This window comes from Anser cygnoides, chromosome 11, assembly GCF_040182565.1.
Source record: "Anser cygnoides isolate HZ-2024a breed goose chromosome 11, Taihu_goose_T2T_genome, whole genome shotgun sequence".
NCBI classification, from domain to species: Eukaryota; Metazoa; Chordata; class Aves; order Anseriformes; family Anatidae; genus Anser; species Anser cygnoides.
Window position 1 is genome coordinate 14,310,851 of NC_089883.1, and position 21,235 is coordinate 14,332,085.

A 21,235-nucleotide genomic window follows, 5' to 3' on the forward strand; every position below is an offset into this window, starting at 1 on the left:
GGCCGGTGGGGCCGGTGGGGGCAGCAGCGCCTTCCCCTCCTACCCCCTCCCCTCCCCGTCTGACCTCCGTGAGGGGAGCGGCGGGACGAACCCCCAGCGGGCTCCCTCCTGGGCCCCTTCCCCCAGCGGCCCGGCCTCGAGGTGGCCCCAGGCTCGGGAGACGCGGGCTCGGAGCCCCCCGGGCTGCCGGGAGGAGAAGTGTCCCGTGAGGGAGCCGGTGCGCGGCCGGCGGGGGTTGGCGGGTGCCCCTGAGGGAACCTCGGGCACCTCCCGGCCGCTGCCGCGGTCACAGCGGGGCTCCCGCCGGCCTGGGGGCTGAGCCGCGATCGCTGCGTCTGTCCCGCAGCAGCAGCTGCGCTGCGAGCGGTGAATAACCAAGGTAAAGCGACCCGGGGCAGCGCAGAGCTCGACTCTGGTAACGTGGGCGTCTGGGAGGGGTGCTTTTGGCCGAATTTCAGGGGAAAAGAGATTCCTGAGCAAACGACTTTTTAACCTCCGTTCCATACAAAAAACCTTAGAAGCTTCTTCTAAGCTTCTAAATCGGAATGTTTTAGCAGTCGTCATCAGCAATAGATAAGCTGATGCAAGCTAAAAAGACCTAGGGTATTCCCCTCTTCATGTGTGTTATGGATATCCGACAAATAATGGATGCTCCAAACACAAACTTTTTTTCAATGTCAGGTAAATAAAAGCTGTTAGGAAGGACACCTTTAAAAGCACCAGCTGTGAAATATGAGTGATCTTTCCTAAATCATCCTGATGTTAATGTACAGTCTACACATTTCCACAGAAAATGGAAGCAGCTGGCATTAAGCGATACATTTTTTGTTTTTAAGGCACTGTTCGTGAAGATTTTTACATTTACACAAAGAAAAGATTTGGAGAGATGGGCTAATGGCTGTACCCGGTGCTCATCATCTGCTACATGAAGTGCTAGAGAGCAGACTGCTCAGAAAAAATGGACCTTGTTCAACTCGGATTATTTATTACAACTTTAGACTTCCTAAAATGAACATTATCTAAGAAGTAATTTCATTAAGCACATTGTCAATTATCAAAATTCTCTGTATCAAGTATTCGTTTTATAGAAGAATAGTTATCTATTTTTGTACACTATGAATCTGTTCATCAACCAAAATGGAGTACTTCAGCATTTCAATCACACCTAATTTTTAAAGTCATCTTTTTCTGTATTGTCTCATTGTCCTGCAGCCATATTTAGGCTATGCGTGTCAGTGCAAGGCACAATGCAGGCGGTACAAGCCATCTGAAAAACGGGTGCTTACGCAGCAGTTTCTTCCAGCACACTTCTGGTGGCATGTTGTATTGATTGGAAGGCTCTGCAGTGAATACGGTCATGCCGTATATCGAGAATCCATTTATATATTGCATGCCCTCCACAATCAAAACGTGTGTTAAAGGATGCAGCGTGTGACTCTTATTTTGAAATGCTCAGTGTGCATGCAGTGGCTGACCCAAGATTTTACAATAAATAAAAACATATTCTAGCCCAAAGTGTGGCACAAAAAAAAAAAATAAAAAAGGCAATGAAAAGAAGAAAAATAAGCCACAAGCATTCTATTCTCTTGTGTTACACTGGAGTTTTGATGTTTTCCAAGTACTCCAAAATTACTCGGCATTGTTTCTACAGAAATTGGAAATCTGTAGTATTGGATGGCAACTGGTCCACCACTGCACTGCACCTGCTGTTCCTACCGTAAGGTTATCACGTAAAATCCCTATTTCTATTAACAGCATTTGTGCATTGCAGTAAATGCATTTCAGAGCCATGACGTTTAGTTATCAGTGCTAAAGATAGCTGCCACTCAAACATGCAGGACATAGCACACTGGTTTTATTACATAACCGTGAATTTGTTTGCAGCTGCGTCCTAACTAGAAAAAACAGATGCTCTAAGATAAAAAAGGATTAAACTGTCTAGGTTACATGCCCAATGTTTTGCTAAATATTTTATATAACATCATCTGGCATATGTTAATTATGTCATTATTACTGTTATAGAAAAAGAGTAGTAATAAATAAGAAACCAATTTTTTCCTTCTGCTTTGAACTTGGAGCAAAATGTTAATACTGAGAGCATCGTGTTAAGTGAAAAGCAAAACAATTACATGAGTAATGTCTGGTATCTTTCAAAGGGTCCTTCTCAGTGGGAGCTGACGTCTGAAGGTCCCCGCAGAAGCATGTTCTGTGAATCTCCAGTAAATTGGCTGATGGCAGCTTTTACTGTGCACCAAAGAGTACTTTAACTGGAAAGCCGAATGCTGAATTAATCACAGATAAAAATAGCAAGCTGTTCAGTTTTCTTTGTGAAATCAGAAATATTTCAAAAATTTTCTATGAAGCTGAATTTTCTCCAGATGAAAGCCAAGAGCTATATAGCCAGCAAAGGGTACTCGTCAGTTCTTTCAGAGAAGTTATTTTAGCAGTTCTTCCTATTGTAATAGAAATAACTGCATTTAAAACTTTAAAATAAGAACTTTTACTACAGAAAAACTGTAATGGAAAATTTTCTTTAAAGGACATGAAAGACATATAAAGAAGTCCTAGAACCTCATCTAGTCTGAAACTACAACACTTCTCTCTTTTCTGCTGTACCCGAGTGTATTAACTCCTTGGACTTAGATGTCTTGTGTATACATAGCTATGTATAATCCATGCATCACATATCACATACAGCTCTGTGGCCTCTAAAAGCATTACATTTAAATGCTTTGTAATAATTAGCATATTCTTTCTCACCACACAGCAGAGAAGTATTATCCCTAGTTTTAAGATTATGAACTGAAAGAATAATGACCTTGAGAATCCATTACAAAATAGAAGAAGCAGTCAAATTTAACACGTTCTTTAGCATCTTAATGTGTGTGGGTTTTTTTTAACTACGCCAAGAAAAACATTCAGATGAATAGGGATGTGTATCTAAAGGAATCTTCTATCTTTCAGTGCACAATACAGTAAATCACTCATAAGAAGCAGTCGTAGAAGTTGAATTGACTTTATTTGAACAGAATACATTAATCTAGAAAACAAGCTAACTTTTTTTTTCTAAACACTGACAAATGCAAGAGACAGCACAGGTATTACTAGAGAAGCAGTAGTTTCATTATCCGTTAAACTACTTAAGAGTAACAAAACACATTACAATTTATTAGGACAACCTATGTGTGAGTACCTGTCCTAGCAAGTTCTATCATGCACTCAAGTGAGATATAAACTATCCAGTCTTAAGTTTACTAACATCATATTATGCAAACAATTTCAAGTAAATACTTTTACCTAATTTGAAAAATTTGTCACCTTCCACAGCACCACGTGAAGTTCTGGTGTTAAAATAACATTTAATCCACAGCAATAGCTAAATATTTGAAATACTTATGTAATACACTGTAAACTCTACATAAACACTACATACACCCAATAAATAAATAAATACAAAGAACAGGAAGATCATTTTGATTAGCAAAGAAATGTATCGCCAGAATCATTTTTCTGTTCTTACGGCTTATCCCCAAACCACTCCCAGAGAAGGCACAGATAGTGGTGATTTTTTTTTTTTTTAACACACAAAGCCAGAATCAACACAGTAGGCCTGAGCAGTCAAAGGCTGCTCTATTTCTAGGAAAAACAGGTAAGAAATTTGCAGTAGGTGTCAGAATGTCCCAGGAAGATTCAATTCAACAGAAGATCTCCAGCATCTGCTTACTGTCCTAGGTTCAAATGCAGACAAGAATCAGACATGAGGTTTAGCAGAATGCTACTGAATATTTTGGATATGGGTGTTAGCTAGCGTACAGCTTATTATAAATATTGTAGTTACTTGCATATTCCAAGGCAGTAGAGACTCATCTCACAATCAGCTAATAATAGCACTCAGTAGAGATGGAGCTTTTAAAATTAAAATGGTTATTACTGTTCAAAGATTACACTTGTTAAATATTTGCGAATACTTTTAGTAAACAAAACCTTTCAATATGTAGACCTTTTAAAATGCAATGTAACTACACAACTTATCATGTTTCCTTACACGTAACAGAGTAGAGATGAGAAAATTTAAATCATTCCAATGTTTGATTAATACAGTATCTAAAAAGTTCCCCTTTACCGGGAAATGATATAGTGTTTGGCAAAGAAATACTATTGGCAGTTCTTTAAACAAAGACCTACATGTATTTGTTTTCCCCTTTTCGTTAGAAATAGTATAACTTAAGAAAAAATATTTTAATACATTTATAACCTAAACTATCTAGTAATACTTGTAGTACACCAGTGAGATTACCTTGCATGATTTATATACATTGGTGAACCGTGACTTAAATGCTGTAATGGATTCCTAGAAGACAGAAAGCATTGCTGGAGTCTATCACGTTCTGTTTCAAGTGATCTTTGACAAGGTGGAAAAAGGTCCCTTTCAGCATTGCTACTTTTAGGGCATATTCTGAGCTCTTGTATAACAGCCATCCCCAGTGATTTAGAAATCTGCAAAAGATGCTGAAATATTGCATTTATGGCATCAAAGCACAAGAAGATTGGGCACTAAATTTTCTACATAAAAATTGAGCTTGAGGTATTTATACAGTCCTATAAAGGAGATTGTAATCTCCATGTATAGTGGAGATTAAACCTTTCTCAATGGATGGTGTCTGCAACTATTCAGAACTTGTTACATATCATTCCTATGTTATGATATGGAAGCAAAGATCTAATATTGCACAAGGTACAAAAAAAAGTCTAACCTTTATTAGCTATAAAATTTGAAAACTAACAAAGTACTGAGTATAAAAGACTAAAGCAATTGTCCTGCACTGAGACTTGCAAAATTAACAACAGTGCTGCAGCCTGCTTAGAACCCACATCACTCCACACCGCTGCCCATACAGAGGTTGCTGAAGTGAGCGCGGTACATCTATGCAAGCTGTAGCACAGACACCTCAAGCCAGATTCCCTCCTCTGTACTCAACACCAAGCCTTACAGCAATGAGCTCAAAAATGGGTTTGTTGAGACTAAGGGTAATTTCTGGCCCTGTTGACAATGTACATTTTATCAGTGAAAACGTCTGGGATAGGTTAAAAATAAGGTATGGATTCACTCACTTTCTTTAAATGGTCATATTAAATCCTGTGAACATCGGATATCACACGCGCATGCACACACCCACAATCAATCCGGGTCAGTCACAGAGGCTGAATCAGCAGTAGCGCAGTTTGAAGAACAGCAGGTAAGGCCTCTCAGTTAAGAACGGGTCAATTGAGTGGGCTTTTCATCTTGCTTTTTACAACTGAAAGGATGTAAAACAATTTTCACTAACTTGTTTACATTTCCTCTATAAATTCCCAATCATTTTCAGAACTAGCAGAAATCTTTGTCCCTATTCTGAATGCAAAATAATAATCTCAACAAAAGTTATTCTGATTTTTAATTCATGTACATATATTATGATTTCTCAAGTGGTTAACTGGTTAGTTTTCTAGACTGTTGTCAGACAGAAGGGAACTGAATTCTTTGGGGAAGTATCAGCAACACTAAGCTAAATATAAAACATGTATATTTCTTTTCAGGATAAAATGTAAAATAGTCAACGTGGCCTAAAAATTGCACACAATTATTTAACTATTTGTATTTAGACAAGTTATCTTATCATTTTCCTGTGGCCTTTGTAAAGTGTCTTTCTAGTTTGTGTGACTATAACTAGTGTTATATGATTAATTTTGTAGAAAACACATGCACTCATGAAAGGTTATGCTAAACTGAACACATTTGCTACAGGGCATGTTTAAAATACTACTGCTTGCAAGACCATCAGTTTGACACAGCCTGTTATAGAACAAAATAGGCCAAAATTAAAACTTGGCATGCCAGCACACTTTATTTCAGTATTTGTGAAGTGATCACGAATGATTTTCCAAACTTAGGAGCCCCTTTCACTACTTTAAAAGACCCCCCCACACGCACACACACAAAAGTCTAACAGTTCTAACACCATATTTGTTCTTTACCAACTAGCATATACCTTTAATGGTTTAAAGCGATTAACTCCCTCAAGATTGTGCATAACCAGGCATTACTGAGGAAATAAAGACACTCATCACTATTCTTCTTAAATTTTATTCCATAATAAAAAATAGAAGATGAAAGAAAGAGTGTTCAAGAATTAAAGCAATTATTGGTCAATATAAGGAGCGGAAAACTAATTATCTGAATGATGATTAAGGACCTGGTTCAGCAAAAGTAATTCTGGGTCCCACATGGCGTATTTGTAGGCTGCTACAAAACAGAAATCCAGATTATCTTTTACTGAAGCAGGTCCTGTATTATCTACAGGATATTTGATTTCATATTCTATTTATCTTTCTCTTTTTGTTCTTTTTCCTTCTTTTCACGTTCAGCTTTTGCTTCCTCCTCCTCATGTTGTTTTATCAACTGCTCCACCTCCTTCTGCTTCAGAACCCTTATTACTGTCTTTCCGTTCTCTCTGGTCAGTGTTGCAATTTCAACTGAAACATATGGAACAGACAGCGGCATTACATTTTGTCCTTTTGAAAGAGCAATCATTAGACGGGTTAAGATTTGTTACAACTGGCAGCGAAGCAGGAGGTTCTTGTCCTGCCTCCCCCTAATCAACAAAGCCTGGATGCCGAGCCAGATGGCAGCAGTCCTCTTCCGCAGCAGCACACCCAATACCTCTCCAGTGATTCTTCCACCAGACACGTAGCCACTTCTGCTACTGCATCCATGTGGCCTAGTTACAGTCCCTAAACTGTGGTCTAGCCCCTGGAGCTGACCACAGTGGATCATCCTCAACCAGGTCATAGGTAGGTCTCTCAGCAAAGTTAACAAGGATTGCTGCTACATTGTCAAAGATTTTTTACGTGAGCAATAAAAATCCAGTAAGCCGTATGTGGAATATAGGAATTCACAACTTTTTTTTTTTTTTTAAAGGAAAGAGTGTTATCCCATATTGGAGAACTGCTTACCTTTCTCTGCAGAGAGTTTGCTAACATCCATGGTCTTGTTTAGAACCTTAATGGCTAACGCAAGCGCAGTCTTTAAGGTCATTTCCCCTTCTTTGTAGTCTTGTTTTAGCATTGACACAGCTGCCTATAAATTCCACAGAAATTAAAGTGGTATCACTGGGCAATCAACCAAAAGGTTTTTTGCCAGATAATATCAAAACATAAATAATTGTATTTGTACAGTTATCCATTTCTGCTCTGTACTCATAATCAACAATTCATTAGTACAATGTAATTTATGTGCTTTTGTTTTCATTACTTTTTCATTACTTTTGGGGAGGGGAAAAACACAGAACTTCAAACACAGAACTTACAGCACTATTATTCCCAATGCATGTGGCTTTCCATCCTCCATAATTTCCACTAGGATCACTTTGATACAGCTGAAATCCATAATGCTTATCCCAGCCAATGTACAGCAATGAAACACCAAAAGGACGTTTTCCTGTTGGAAAGAAGGCCATTAGCAACCTAAATTTAGTAACAAGATTGGTCACAATTATTTTCTTTGATTTCCTTTTTCAAACCCTTTCCTGTGAACTAGGATTTAACAGACTGTTCTGCACTTCTGTTACTTGAGATAAGCACTACAGCATTATTTCTTCCTAAGTGAAGGGGGGGAGGGGATAGCAGAGGTTTATTTCATTTAACCCCAATAAGCAGCTCATCTCTATCTCCACAAATTGGAATTTATCATCTCTGAACTTTAACTCAAAATTCAGCATTTAAAGTACGTAGCTTAGTTTTTAAAGCATTTAACTTATAAGAGTCAAAAGGCAAATACATTAAAGGTCATTCTTCCACACTTCATATAAATAACACACCAGAACAGTCAGTTCACATTCTAAGGAACACTCCTTACAGTGCCATTTTCTAACATGTTCCTCAATATACCAAAATACTTTTTTTTATTAAAGTTTTACAATATTAATACCCTGCTACATGTAGCAGAAAAAAACCATATTTGCTATTCATTACAATGGAGAGACCAAAACTTTTAAAAGGCTACACAGCGAACAATTTTCTGTTGGTCTTTTGGAAGGCGTTCACTAAACTCAAGAGCACTCAAAGCACTGGGTCTGAACCTCAGCCATCAGTTTCTCAGTGACTAAAAAGCAGCATCTTCAATAGCAAATCAAGTTTGTTACTAATTATGACTGCCTGTTCCCCTCCTAAATTTGGCTACAGTTCTTCTCACTTTAACTTGTTACAGAAGAATTCAGCAGAACTGTCCAAAGACTCAGTTGCTTCAAATTACATAACAGAATCTTTCTTTAGACATTTAAAAGCACTATGGTTCCTCACACCTCCTTACCTCCAAACTGGGTATAGGCCTGCTTGATATCACACAGCGCGGTTACCAGCTGCTCACAAGGAATGGGCTCCTGATACTGTAACAAATACCTAGTATCAAAGACAAAAGAGTTCTCAAAAATTTTGTTGACAGTATCCTGGTACATTTAACAAAAGAGCAAGCTCCTAAGTTAAAGCCTCTCCGATCTAGCTGTTCTATTTCAAACAATCTGAGTGCGTGTTCATTTTGCTTTAATACATAGACAGAACTGAACCTGGCATCGCAGGCAAGTAAAAACTATCGGCAAACCTACCTCTGGGCAATCAGTCTCAGTTCATTTGTCAGAACGTTGGCATCGGAAGTTATTCCTGCAACACTGCAAGCCATATCCCTGCAAGAGAAGCACACGAATGAACTGGATTCCTATCAGTCTCCAAGAAATACCCGTCTTCACGTAGCAGTTCAAGCAGATTACCTGCTGTTGGGCTTCTCTGATCAAAACTACACAGCTGCCACATGCGACAGATTGCTGAGCTCCTGCATTTAGAGTACGTTGAAAGTATAACTGTTTTGGCAGGAGCAGAGGTGGACAGCAGAAAGCAAGCAGGTCAGCTACTCATACGGTTCTGAGGACTATGCCAAAGATGATCAACGATGTTGACAAGATCCTGAGGATTTTCACAAGAGCCACTAGCTACATGAAAGTATCTATTCTGGGCACCACCTGACACAGACAGCATGCCAAAATACTAAAGGAGCCATAAAGCTTCTCTGACAGCCTTCAGCGAGATTGACCAATCACACATTGCCTTCATATAAACGTGAATTAGAGATATTGATGATTACAAAAATCATCATTAACTGCTTTAGCTGAAAATTAATCTTCATTTTTCAGCAACATATAGTTTGCATCCTTGACTGTTTCTTAATCGAACACCTTTTATCTAATTCTTAATTGTCTTAATTTTTTTTGCCAAATCTGATACTGCTGTAGAATTTTCACTACCAGACAATAATCCACATTCTTCTTAACAAAATTAAGAACTTTTCAGAAGACAGAAGAGCCGGCCTAGGCAACCACTCCACTGCACTTACTATACCACCTCCTCAGAAATCCAGTACTTCCTACAGTTCCATCTGCTTTCAAAATAATTCAGAATGGGAAACGACAGATGAAAACCTGTTTGTGTTTCATATGCACCTTACAATAAGGCTGAAGCTCCACGACAGGTTTAACTTTTATAGAGCTAAAAGGTCACGATAGTGACATACATCATCTCTGCTACAGCTGCGGCAAAGAAAGCTAAGGCGTGTTTTACCTGATTTGTCTTACTATCTTTGAATAACACAAGGGGAAAAAAGACTTAAAAGAGGATGCTGAGCTGACGCAGCACAGTCATTTGTGGATTATCTATTACCCATCCACCCCTTGGTATTTTGTAACCTAAGAACTCCCAGTTTAAGAGTGATGTAACAACATTATGGTGTATGGGTAAGTAACAAGAAACAGGCTATTCCACCTGGAAAATTCTCTTTAGAGATAAAAACACGATGCTTCTTTAGAACAATCGCTGAAGGCAATAACAACAAAGTAGTCATACGCACCTGTAGCACTGAACAAAACAAATACAAACATTTCAAATAAATCCAGGCTCAATGCTAAAATGTCTGAATAGTTAGCGGTAACATCAGTGAACATCTGGTCATCATTTCAACTTACTCATTAAGTTTGTATATTTTCTCTGAAAAAAAAACTTCATCAAGAAGCTTGTGAATGTTGCGTCTCTCTGCAGCTAGCAGAACGCCATCGTTTGCTAGAATCCCCAAGCAAGTACCCGCATGTCCGATTGCTTCCATCGCATACTCGACCTGATACAATCGACCTAGGAAACAATTTAAATTATAACAGCCATAAAGTAGCACTAAATGAGACCAAATATGCAAAAAGGTGACTTAAATTTGCAAGACTATGACAGATGCTTGGTGTGCAATTTAGGATTAGTTCTTCAGTCTATCACCAGTCACTAGCAGATTAATTTTTTTAAAATACAGGAAGGAGTCAGAAAAGAGAAATCCACAAATCTGATAAGGCAATCTTGGGCAGAGTCAGTGTGGAAAAAAAAATTTACTAAGCAGAAAAAAATAAAGAACTCTGAAACAGTAGAACAAGACAAAATGAGTTTTAACTGAAAAAAAAATTATACTAGATTTCATATCAATCACTTCTACAATACATGGAAAAAAATGGTTTGCAAGTGCTTGCTTCAGCACGTACAAGAATAATAGGGAGATATGATCACACCAGCAGGATGCTATGCATGTTCTAGGGGCTAGGGGGCAAAGCTGTAACAAAACCCATCCATGCTCAAACAAAAGATGAACAGTAAAGATTTATTTGAATCATTTAAAAAATGCAACAGTGGAATTTGGTGGAAATGTACGCACATTACTGCTTGAATTAGAACAGAAAAGAATTTAAAGCCTCCACTTTTGACCTCTGGAGTCCGTACAGAATCGGGCACTACTCCGGGCAGGTAAATACGATTTCTGCAACTCACGTGTGGGCGGAAACGCGCTGCGAGCAGCGACCGGCCTTTGGGGAAGCGACGCTTATCTGTGTGATGCTTGGTTCTGAAAAGCGGGTTAAAACATTTAGAGCTTATTGGAAAACGCGGGGTTAAAGAGTACCTTCTGGAGAGAATATGGTAGTTCGGGAGTCGTATCTTCGAGACTGCAAAAAGCAACAACAGCCCGTCACCCACCCGCTTGGCCAGGCCGCGCCGAGGGGACGCGGCGCCGCGCGGGGCCCGCCGGGCCGCCACTCACCATGGTGCCGGCGCGGCGCTGCGGGCGGGCGGGCGGGCGGCGAGCGGGCCTGCAAGGCAAACGGCAAGGCGCGGGAGCGTCACCCCGAGGCGGGACAGCGGCACCCGGCCCAGCCCCTGTCCCTGTCCCTGTCCCAGCCCCGATCCCGATCCCGGTCCCGGCCCCGGTCCCTTTCCCGGCCCGCCGCGCCCTGCCCTCCCCTCCCGCCCGCAGTGCGGAGTCATCGCCGCCGCCCCGCCGGAGGACGAAGGCCCCGCGGTCTCCCCGCCCGGCGCAGGGCCCGCCCCGCAGGGCCGCCCCGTCACGGCGCCCCCCGCACTCACTGCGGGCCGACCGGGCGGACCCGGGGGGTGGCGGGGCCCTGCCGGCGGGGAAGGCCCGGGCACGACGGCCGCTCCCGCACCTTCACCGCTGCGTCGGAAATGGCCGCCGCGCATGCGCGGTGCCGCCGCCCGCCCGAGGGCGGGGCTCGCGCGTGCCCGCCCCGAGGGGCCGTAACGGCCGCCCGCGCACCGTCTCACGGCCCCCGCCCCCAGCGCGGCCCCCGCCGTCAGCTCGCGGCTCCGCCAGCGGCCGCGCACCTTCATTGCGGGGCCGGGGGCGCCGTGCGGGGGCGCAGGGGCAGCCCCCGCCTCAGTCGGCGGCCCCGCGGGGCCCGTAGGCGCGGGCAGTGTCAAACCAGAGCTGCTCCACGGCGGCCTGCCCCGCCTCGGCCATCCGCGTGAGGTGCCTCCAGCCGGTGCGCGCCGTGACCAGCAGGTAGTCGCGGTTCTCCGGGTAGGCCAGGGCCGTGTGGGCCGCGATGACGAGGGACTGCGCGAACCTGCCGCACACCAGGAGGAAGAGGGCGCCCCGCTCCTCCTCCGTCAGCGGCAGGACGCGCTCAAAGCCGGCCAGGACGTGGCCCCCGACCCGCAGCGGGTCCGCGCTCTCGATCATCATGTACATCATGGCTATCGCCACCTCAAACACGTAGTAGCCGTAGCTCATGTCACTAAAGTCCAGGATGCCGGACACTCTGTACTGAGGAGCCCCCAAGGAAGGAGAGGTGGAGTCCACCAGAATATTATGGTCATTGAGATCTCCGTGATTGATACCTAAACACAGAAGAAACAAATAGTATTAAATAATTATTAATCAGCAGATTTTTTTTTTCCGGTTTCTCAAAGCAACAGCTATTAAAAGATGCACAGAGGCTGCAATTAACACTCAGCTACAAAACCATACTAGTTTGCCCCTGCATCAAGTGCTGCCTTTAACAGCCTTGCTGCTCCCTAGGAAATACGAGGGTCCTAGAAATTCCACTAACTGGTGGCCAGACAGCAAGGGAGAGGTACAAGATCTGATTCTGCTCTGGTAACACCTGTGATATGCTAGAAAAACAGAGTTTTCAAATCAACAAATGTCAAGTTATCACAATATCATTGTGAGTTGAATTTAAAAAAATATTAAATATTTATTTAGACCTTTATGAAAGGAGGTAGTGTACTCCATACATTCTTAAGCTGATGAAACAGCATGAAAGTCATCACCTTAACTGGAAACAACCTCAGCAGAAAGGTGAAGAACTGAACCTGACTTTACCAGTACTGCACAGCACGTTCCCCCAGCAAGTTCTGCACTGCCAGCAGCAGCAGTGCAGAATTCAGCACATTATTTCCATGTGTGCTATGGATAAAGGAGGCTTCGTTTGCCTTTTTTTTGCCTTTCCCATGAACCCAATCTCCTGTAAGAAACCTGTGTCTCAGTTCAACACAATTTGTTGAGAATAAAATACTCACAGGCTCGAAAACTGCTTAGTTTGGGTATGATTTTCTCTTTAAATTGCTCAATAACTTGTTCCACAACTTCACGATATTGGTTCTGGCCCAGGGCATAAATGTACCGATCTAGAAGAGGGACGTTTGCCAGGTTCCAAATGAACTGGCCTCGATGCAGACTTTTTACTGATGGATGATGGAATTTCTTTTAAAAAGCACAAGAGAAAATAGGCCATAATTAAAAACCTGTTCCTGTGATTAAATGCCTTGATTCAAAGCCCCTTTAACAGGTTCCAAACAAGACTTGCTGAAAAGCACCACACCATTGACCATTTATATCAACCAGCAAAAGAATAATCTGAAAGGTTATTTCAGGCAAGCATCTTAATATCTACACAAAACATGATTATTTTTTCCCCCTATTCTTTAGGTACATAAGTTATCTTAAGTCCTTTGCCGCTGAACTCATTTAAAATTGATGCTTTCCGCAACGTTTCTGCAAGTGATACTGACTTTCTAGCAGTTCTGAGGCCTTGCCAAGGCTGGAGCCGCACACAGGCAGAGCTTGGATTGTGCAGCTGAGCTGGCACTACAAAAAGCTGCCGAAGCGTTAGAGACAGAAACCGCGCCAGCGTGTCAGAAACAGTTACACAGACGCACTCTGTGCACTTAAAGGTGGCAGCTTCTGGGGTTGAGCCTTAGAATCCACTGGCACATGATAAATCCCAAAGACAGAAGTACTTTACAGAGCTGCTGGACAATTTTATTCTTATGAAAACATCTACAGGATCCAAACGTCCCAGCAGTACACAAAGACCCCAGCGAACTGACCCACATGCAGTAGGCTATGCGCATCTCACTTTACTTGTTTGGAAAGGAAGTGCAGCCAAATCAGCTGTGTATGACTTTGCCTTCGTGCATCCAGGTATCCTAAATATTTTAAACAAACAGGATCTCTCTCTCTCTCACTAGAAGTAAAAAAGGTGGTTTGGAAAGTGACGTTTTGGGAGGAAAAGCATCTCTCTCACTGTACACCACTCTTATCCTTGAACCCTCTTAACGCTCATTAAGGTGACCTGCGAGCCAGATTCTGCCACTGCACAGGGCACATATAAACACTTCCCGTTACAGCTGCTGCCTTCCTCTTAAAAAGAAATTAACGCTTAGAAATAAGGCTATTACTTAAAGATAGCTAAATGATAGTTAAAACTAGAGCCATATGAAAATTTATGGAGCAATACCAAGCCTAAAACACAAATCACCGCAGATGGTCCCTAACGCTATATAAAGCACCACCCTGGTGCTTTCTGGTGCCATCTGGTGAGCAACCACTGCAATTTCCCCAGCACAAGTCAGGTATTCCAGCAAACTATGAGATACCAGATGCATGAAAGGTAATAAAAAGGCAGAGATCTTAATCTCATGAGCCCTCATCACTGTGAAGCCATTAACAGCCACTTCTTTCCACTTAGAAAATGAGAGACGCATCCAGGCAAAAGAAGACACCAACAAGAGAAGGTGGAATTATTATTTTGTGCACAAAACAAAGCATGGCACATTCCTTTGCTATCAAACTGACCAAGCAATTAACTGGATAGAAAAGGCTGTACGTTCTGATCTGTCATCAAAACCTAGAGTATCTTAGGTATTATTTTTGGTATCAGTGATATCTGGGAGTTTTGACATTAACAATTGCAATTTTCTTTCTTTTAAATGACAAAACTTGGTAAATAATAATTCTTATGTTACAGGCATGAAGAGCATTTCCCTTCAAAATTTGCACTCACATCTACTGCTTCCTACTGGGCAGGGGAAATCACAGACATTTTTTGAGACTAGCTCGTCTATATAAATTATTTTAATCATATTATAAGAGCAAGAGCAGACTATTAAAAGCCAACAGTAAATTATCTTTCCCAATGGAAAAATGCTGTTGTAACTTAGGAATGCGGTTGGTAAAGCTAGCAATTCACATTTCATAATTGTCTGAAGCCAGTAGCCAGAACATGTGAAGGAAAGGTTAATGAAAGGCAATAAATAATTCAAGAGTTCTTTTATGTATCAAACAATCACTGGATGATTTATCAGCTTTATTATTCTGCATAGTTACCGAGTAAAGAAAGAACTTACTATGCATTAAGATTGACTGGAAGCAGAGGAACTGAGAGAAGTGTCCCAAATCTCTCCTCACTAGCACAAGTGGCATTATAAAAAAGGAACCAACTGCTACCACTGCAATAACTGGCCACAGTTCTAATGGCCAGCAGAAAGAGAGCAAGTCAAAATGAATTCAAATTAAAAGATTACCCAGTTGTGCTTGACATATGCATTTTACAAAAATGCTTCAAAACAAGCTGTACATGCTTTAGTTCAGGCAGCCTAGGATTCAGTCTCCTTATTTGCCAGACTTGAAATACCTGACAGGTGAATTTTGAATAAATAAAAATAAAACCTTACGTCCCTGTTCAAGGTACAAAAATGCATTGCAAAAGGATCACCAAGACTCTGTCATAAGCACTGGCTGGTCGTGTTACCTGGGGAAATGCTTTAGTAACAGTCAGCTTCCCCAGTTACAGCATGGGGGCTGGCACCTGGAAGTTGAATTCAAGTCTGCATTCACCAACTTCAATTTTACAGGTCAGGAAAGTTGACAGCAAACACAAGAAGAAACAGATACGAAAAAATCAATTGAAAATGAAGTTTGTCAAGCCAGAGCAACAAAAACTCACCTCTGAGAGAGCTTTATCCAAACTGGCAGCTAGCTTACCAATCTCATAGAAAATCTGGGGATTTGTAGCAAGTTTTGCAGCAACTTTTGCTACTGGTGTACCTGGCAGGTAAGTCAGTAGTCTGACCATGTACTTCTTGTTGTCAGGTCCACTACCTAACAAGCAAACAGAAATACACTCACTTCAATACATGCTATTGAGTATTAGTTAACACAAGAGGCAAAATGGCTTCTCCTGGAGCAGAAGTCAGATGTAGCTGAAAAAACAGATTTCGTTCAAAGATCTTGCGCCATACCTCAAGCCCACACCTACAGACACTTGCAGCACTGCACAAACCTTATCAGTAGTGCTGCTCTTACTCTGATCAAGGTTCTCCAGTGTCTCTATATGTTTTTCTATATTTACCACTCTGAATTAAATAGGCAGCTTGACCCCGATGTTCTCACCATGATATTCCTGCACCCCAAAGTAGATATTTCATCAGGGAAGTTCTTGTTCAAAAGCTACAGGTGAGGTGCAAGACGGATCAGGATATACAGGCTTGAGAAAGTACCAGACCGCTACTGCACGCACAGGAACCGCTACAGGTGGAAGCTGAGCACGGAGTGCCTGGTGAAAACCACAGGCTCTCTTGCAACTTGCTCTGGCTCGCTCACGTATGAGCAAGTAATCATCCAAGATTACTCCACATTCGTATCAGTGCAACAGAGCAGAATGCGGGCTGACTATCACTGATCCAAACCCTCTGTTGTGTTGCAACAAGCGCATCACAGAGAAAGTTACCACTGAGTTAAGGGTGATAGTAGGGCAGTGAAGGTCCTTGCAATTGCTCACCTCTTGGCTCCAGAGACATGATGTTACCATCTTTTGTAAGGTAAGGTGTAGCTGAAGGAAAGCCTTCAGCACTGAGAAATACCATGGCCTGTGTCTGTGCTTCAATGAGATCAGGCTCCTGGCTGTCTTCCGAATTGGTGATTTTGAGGACATATTCATCTGCACCTTCAGCCTCACCTTTGCTTCTTGAGACACGCACATGGAAATTCTGATCGTCATAGCTGGGGAGAGGCCTGATCCAGGACACCTTTAATCCAAACACCCTGTCAACCAATTCTGTCGCTTCCTTTTCACCAAATGTTGGTTTGCTCAATGTCTGTGGTTGGCAGTCGCTTCCAGAAGACATCGTGTCTCTAGGAAAAAAAAAAGAGATGCTGGAAGACACAATCTGTATTCTGACATCGGAAGCAGTGGTTAATGCAACAAACTGTGTTCAGATATGGGAGAAGAGTGTGTTAAACAAGGAAAAAAACCTAACACGCTAAGCAAGTCCACGTTTCTTATATCACAGCTCCTTGCCAACTGCTTTACCTGTTGCCCCCAGAAGTAAGCCTTCTAAGTGAGCTGCACCCAATCTGTTCTCAACAAGCGGACGGAACAAAATTATTAACGATCAGCACTTTTATCAGCTGCTTTCCAGTAACAGCCTAACCCGGCACATTGCTAACCAGGCATGATTTCCTAAGGAATGGAGTTACTGATTTCCTAACCAGAAAGCTCTCAATTCACAGCCGCTAAAGGTAAGAAAGACTTCTGTGGATACTTCGCGTCAGAGCAGGCCTGCTCGCTCAGCCCAGCCACGACCAGCTCCAGCGCCCAGGGGCGCAGAACAGACCGCGGATGCCGGCTGCGTCTCACCCGCTCCAGCCGCAGCTCTCGGCGCCTGCCCGGCTGCTGGCAACGCCGAGCCTCAGCCTCCGCGAAGCGAAGCGAGCAGACGCCGGGGGGCTCTGCCCGGACCTCTGGCCTGCTCCGGCAGCCCTGGGAGCTGCAGGACCAGGAGGGCGGCCGAGCGCCGCAGACCCGGCCCCTGGCGGCACTCCCGCTCCCCTCCCCGCGGGGCCGCCCGCAGCCGCGCCAGCGCCCCCGGGCAGCGCGGCCCGGCCGGGCAGGGAGGCGCCGCCGACCCCGCGCCTGCGCCCGAGCCGCCGGGCCTGGGCCGCGCCTCACGGGCTGCGGGGCGGGGGAGGCCCCGCGGGCCCCTCGCACGGCGAGGCGGGCCTCAGGCCGCACCTCTGCTGCACGACAGGTCGCGGCTGAGCCCTCAGCGAGGACGGGTCCGAGGCACTAGGCCGTACGCCGCTCGGCTCCTGGGGTTGCTCTCTGGCAGCATGGAAATCTGCAGCTTCCTGTCAGAAACTGCAAACGTTGTCCAGAGGTTCCCCTGCTAGCCCCAGAAACAGGTCTACGTTTGTGTTTAAATCATTTTAGGAGTATACAAGATTTGGAAAACTCTTGTTTTGACCTATAATCATTTACCTAAAACAAACTTGATGCATCAGCCAACTCTCTCCTTTGGACTGTACCAGAATTCAGGCTGGCAACACTTGAGCGATCTCAGAATCTTAAGACTTTGTTCCTGCTGACAAAGCTCACTTTCCCCACACATACACGTCTTCAGCATAGAATCCTCTTCTGAAATCCCTCATGACAAAAATGGAGTAATCCACAACAGTTGAGGTTCAACAATCACAGCACGGGGAATCTGAGGAAAAACTGGATTTAGAAAGGCCAACATCCTAACGTTTTTAAGTAGATCAATTTAAAAAGCCTGTCTCAATAGTTCAGCGTTATGAATAACATTAAATAAAATTGAGAATATTTTAATGCAGTTGGGAATTCAGATGACAGAAACTTCTTCCAAGTAACAAAGACAAGGTCCTTTCTTTTTTTCCCCCACCCCATTTTAGAGCAAATATTTCTACACAAAGGGATTGACCAACCCCTTCTTTAAACCCACCTCATTTTCCTTCCCCTTTCCTCCCAGCCCCATGAAATCACAAATGAGCTTTTCAAAAATAGAGGTGCTCTAGAAAAGACTGAAGGGTCTCTCAATTTCTGAGACAGAAGGTTTAGCTCACTGACGGGAAACTGAGAGATAACAGGAAAGCATTCTTGCTATGCTTGTGACTAAGGTGCCTATCAGGTTACTGAAAAATCAGAAGGTACTCGCTCTCTCTGTAAACAGTAACTACAACGCATTTTACAGTTAGTCCTGCCTTAGTTTCCAGACAGCAGGGCCAACATTTAAGACAGTTATGCACGCTTCTTGCCTGCCTGGTACTCTGGTGGAAAGCATGCTGCATTCCTAAGGCAACCCCCAGGGCTAAAGCTGTACTTCAGCCTCTCCTACCATTATCTGTAAGAAAAATAAACTTTTAATTGTCCATCTGCACTGGATGCCAGTTTAATTGCCTCTTCTGAATGCACGTCTTTGAAGACGCACTGATGTTAGATAGCCCCAAGTCAACTCTGGAAAAAACTTGTCACATGTGTAAGCTCTACATGCCATAAATGTAACCTTAGTCAGCAGTATGCTTTAATACATGGGTTGATCTACATTCTAAATTGAAGTAGATGTTTTCCTTAAGAAAAATAAGCAGATTATTCAGAAGTCATTTGATTTAATATCCAGAGGGATATCTGGAGCTCAGCTGACAGAGAAAGCCTCCTTCTAAACTGATTAAGCATGCTTTGGAAACCACACGAGACACTCCTAAAGAGAAAACTACACTGATGCATAATGATAACCTTTTCCTTATTCACCCTACACTTCCAGACTTCGTGTCATTTTAACTTTATTCCACATGATCTATTAAAAATAGATGGTAACTACAAGAACTGTGATACAATTTTCTTTATTAAAAATAATTTACAGCATCAGTAACATTTTATGCACAATTGTCATCAACTGAACTTCTTATAAGATACAGCTATACAATACTTACTGAACTTAAAACTTACGACTGCTTTGTTGGCTTTAAACAGCAGACAGATTTGCAGTTGCTTAAATATTATCAATATACATAATTTTATGTCCTTAAACTTCGGTGTAAAGTGTATAAACATCAACACTATCCCAAAGTTTTGTCATTTGGAGGGGGGGGGAAGGGCACAGAGTAAATGTTTAGAAAAACTGTTATAGATTCTTCTCCAAATCAAACTGGAGACACAATTCCAGGTTAAATACATCTAACACAGTCACTTCCTCAAAAAGGAGCACTTCCTCCTATGTTTTAAGATGCTATAAAGTCTGATTGAACAATGCTTTTTTGTGTGATCACAGCAATCCTCAGACTGTATCGTATATACTGCCACTGCCAGAAGGCAAACTTCACTGTTGCTCACAGGTTCCTAGCCTGTTGCTCACAGGTTCCTAGCACTATGTTCAAAGTCAAATGTCCCTCCTTCACTGCTGAGTTATTGACCTGGACTTTATAATGTTCACTGCTACACACTGGGAGAGGGGACAGGCACGTTGCCATGGATAATCACACAAGGGTCCTTCATTGGCAGTTCACTACCACATGAGAAGCAGGAGATGGCTACACAAGCAGCGCTGTTCCTCTTAGCACCTGCTACACTTCATACGTACAGATCTTAAGGGTAGGAGTCAGTCTGCACAAGAGACCGAGACGCTATCAGCATGAGCCTCAAGGTTAACAGCATCTCTGCTTTGAGCTGTCTTTCACTGATGTTAAGGCATAGGAGTGCGGCAGATTTCAAGTAGTTGCTATGATAATGAAGCCATCACGTCTCTTGTAAGAGATGACTACTATTATTGGTGACAATAACTTGTGGATAAGTCACAGCCCTTGAAATTGCACTTAACTTCACAATATTGGTTTACCTTGAAATGGCTTGGATCCCTATCTCCGTCTGACACAACGAGTGTTACTGCACTAGAGAGGGTGGGAGGCTGGATCCCACTCAAGCATAAGCAGTCACAGAAAAATTTTTTAAACAGCCTGGTAGCTGTATTTTCATTTATCATCTGCATGAGGCATCATTACGTGACAGCTCTAAAGTCTTACTTGCTCCTCAATAATGAACATGCATTTTCTTCGACTAAGAATATATCCTTGAGCTGAAAAAGAAGTATTAGATGCTGTTATACAAGAAATAAGATCTTAACTCTTGATAAAATTAGCCAAAAGCGTACCGCAGAACAAACTCATTCAGCATTCAGTTGAATACAGTATTCAAGAATTCATTGATTTATTACCCATCAATGGTATGAGTCACTGGAATGTTGGTTGTTTTTTTAATTTCAACTAAAAGAAAAACAGCCAAATTAGTGAAGCATATAGAATTTCAACCCTTAAGGAATTTTGGCCAGTAAAATAAGAAGATATATCAGAATTATGCCAAAGAAATGGAACGTAGCATTTGAACTGTCCAGAAATTATACTGTATTGATATAATTGTCAGGTTTTTTTACTTTATATTTTTAGGCATGTCAAACATACACCATTCAAATCCTTAAACAGCATCTTATTCTGCAAGTCAACTGGCTTAGCGTCTGGTTATAAATTTAAATAAAGCACATGTAGTAAAGCTAACGTACTCCTCTTACAAGTTTTGACATTTTAGACAATGTTTATCAAGAGCAAAAATCTAAAAGCAAAATCTTGACAAGTTATAGGCAAGTTATTGCAACTTTGCCCTTCAAAAGAAGTTAATCTCTGCATAACAGTAAGTGGTACTATGAAGCTGTTCAAGATATAGGAGCACAGAAATAGCTATCTTGAAGCTATCAG

The 21,235-nt window shown here is 42.4% G+C and overlaps 3 protein-coding genes across 7 annotated transcripts in view; 1 reads left to right on the forward strand and 2 right to left on the reverse strand.

Moving 5' to 3' along the window:
• Positions 1–262: 262 nt before the first annotated feature.
• Positions 263–21,235, forward strand: part of SKIC8 (SKI8 subunit of superkiller complex) — a 107,554-nt gene continuing 86,581 nt past the window's right edge. The window contains exon 1 of the mRNA XM_067004110.1: positions 263–273. The gene's annotated coding sequence lies outside the window, so the exon portion shown is untranslated. The remainder of the gene's footprint in view (positions 274–21,235) is intronic.
• PSMA4 (proteasome 20S subunit alpha 4) lies at positions 6,109–11,607 on the reverse strand. Of its 3 annotated transcripts, none has more exons than XM_067004111.1 (9): positions 11,556–11,607; positions 11,153–11,201; positions 11,015–11,057; positions 10,047–10,209; positions 8,640–8,717; positions 8,348–8,436; positions 7,347–7,477; positions 6,994–7,117; positions 6,109–6,513 (listed from the first exon to the last, which is right to left on the reverse strand). In XM_067004111.1, the coding sequence occupies exons 2-9, from the start codon at positions 11,153–11,155 to the stop codon at positions 6,359–6,361; spliced, it is 786 nt and encodes a 261-aa protein (XP_066860212.1). In that variant the 5' UTR covers positions 11,156–11,201; positions 11,556–11,607; the 3' UTR covers positions 6,109–6,358. The 3 variants fall into 3 exon arrangements, with proteins under 3 accessions (XP_066860212.1, XP_066860213.1, XP_047937212.1); XM_067004112.1 differs by having other exon boundaries at positions 11,476–11,561; XM_048081255.2 differs by lacking the exons at positions 11,015–11,057; positions 11,153–11,201; positions 11,556–11,607 and adding an exon at positions 10,885–10,909.
• On the reverse strand, positions 11,015–19,083 carry HYKK (hydroxylysine kinase). 3 transcript variants are annotated; one of them, XM_013177507.3, is made up of 7 exons: positions 17,709–19,083; positions 16,476–16,828; positions 15,642–15,796; positions 12,934–13,117; positions 11,734–12,249; positions 11,153–11,201; positions 11,015–11,057 (listed from the first exon to the last, which is right to left on the reverse strand). In XM_013177507.3, the coding sequence occupies exons 2-5, from the start codon at positions 16,819–16,821 to the stop codon at positions 11,786–11,788; spliced, it is 1,149 nt and encodes a 382-aa protein (XP_013032961.3). In that variant the 5' UTR covers positions 16,822–16,828; positions 17,709–19,083; the 3' UTR covers positions 11,015–11,057; positions 11,153–11,201; positions 11,734–11,785. The 3 variants fall into 3 exon arrangements, with proteins under 3 accessions (XP_013032961.3, XP_047937328.2, XP_047937329.2); XM_048081371.2 differs by lacking the exon at positions 17,709–19,083 and adding an exon at positions 17,334–17,606; XM_048081372.2 differs by lacking the exon at positions 17,709–19,083 and adding an exon at positions 17,007–17,310.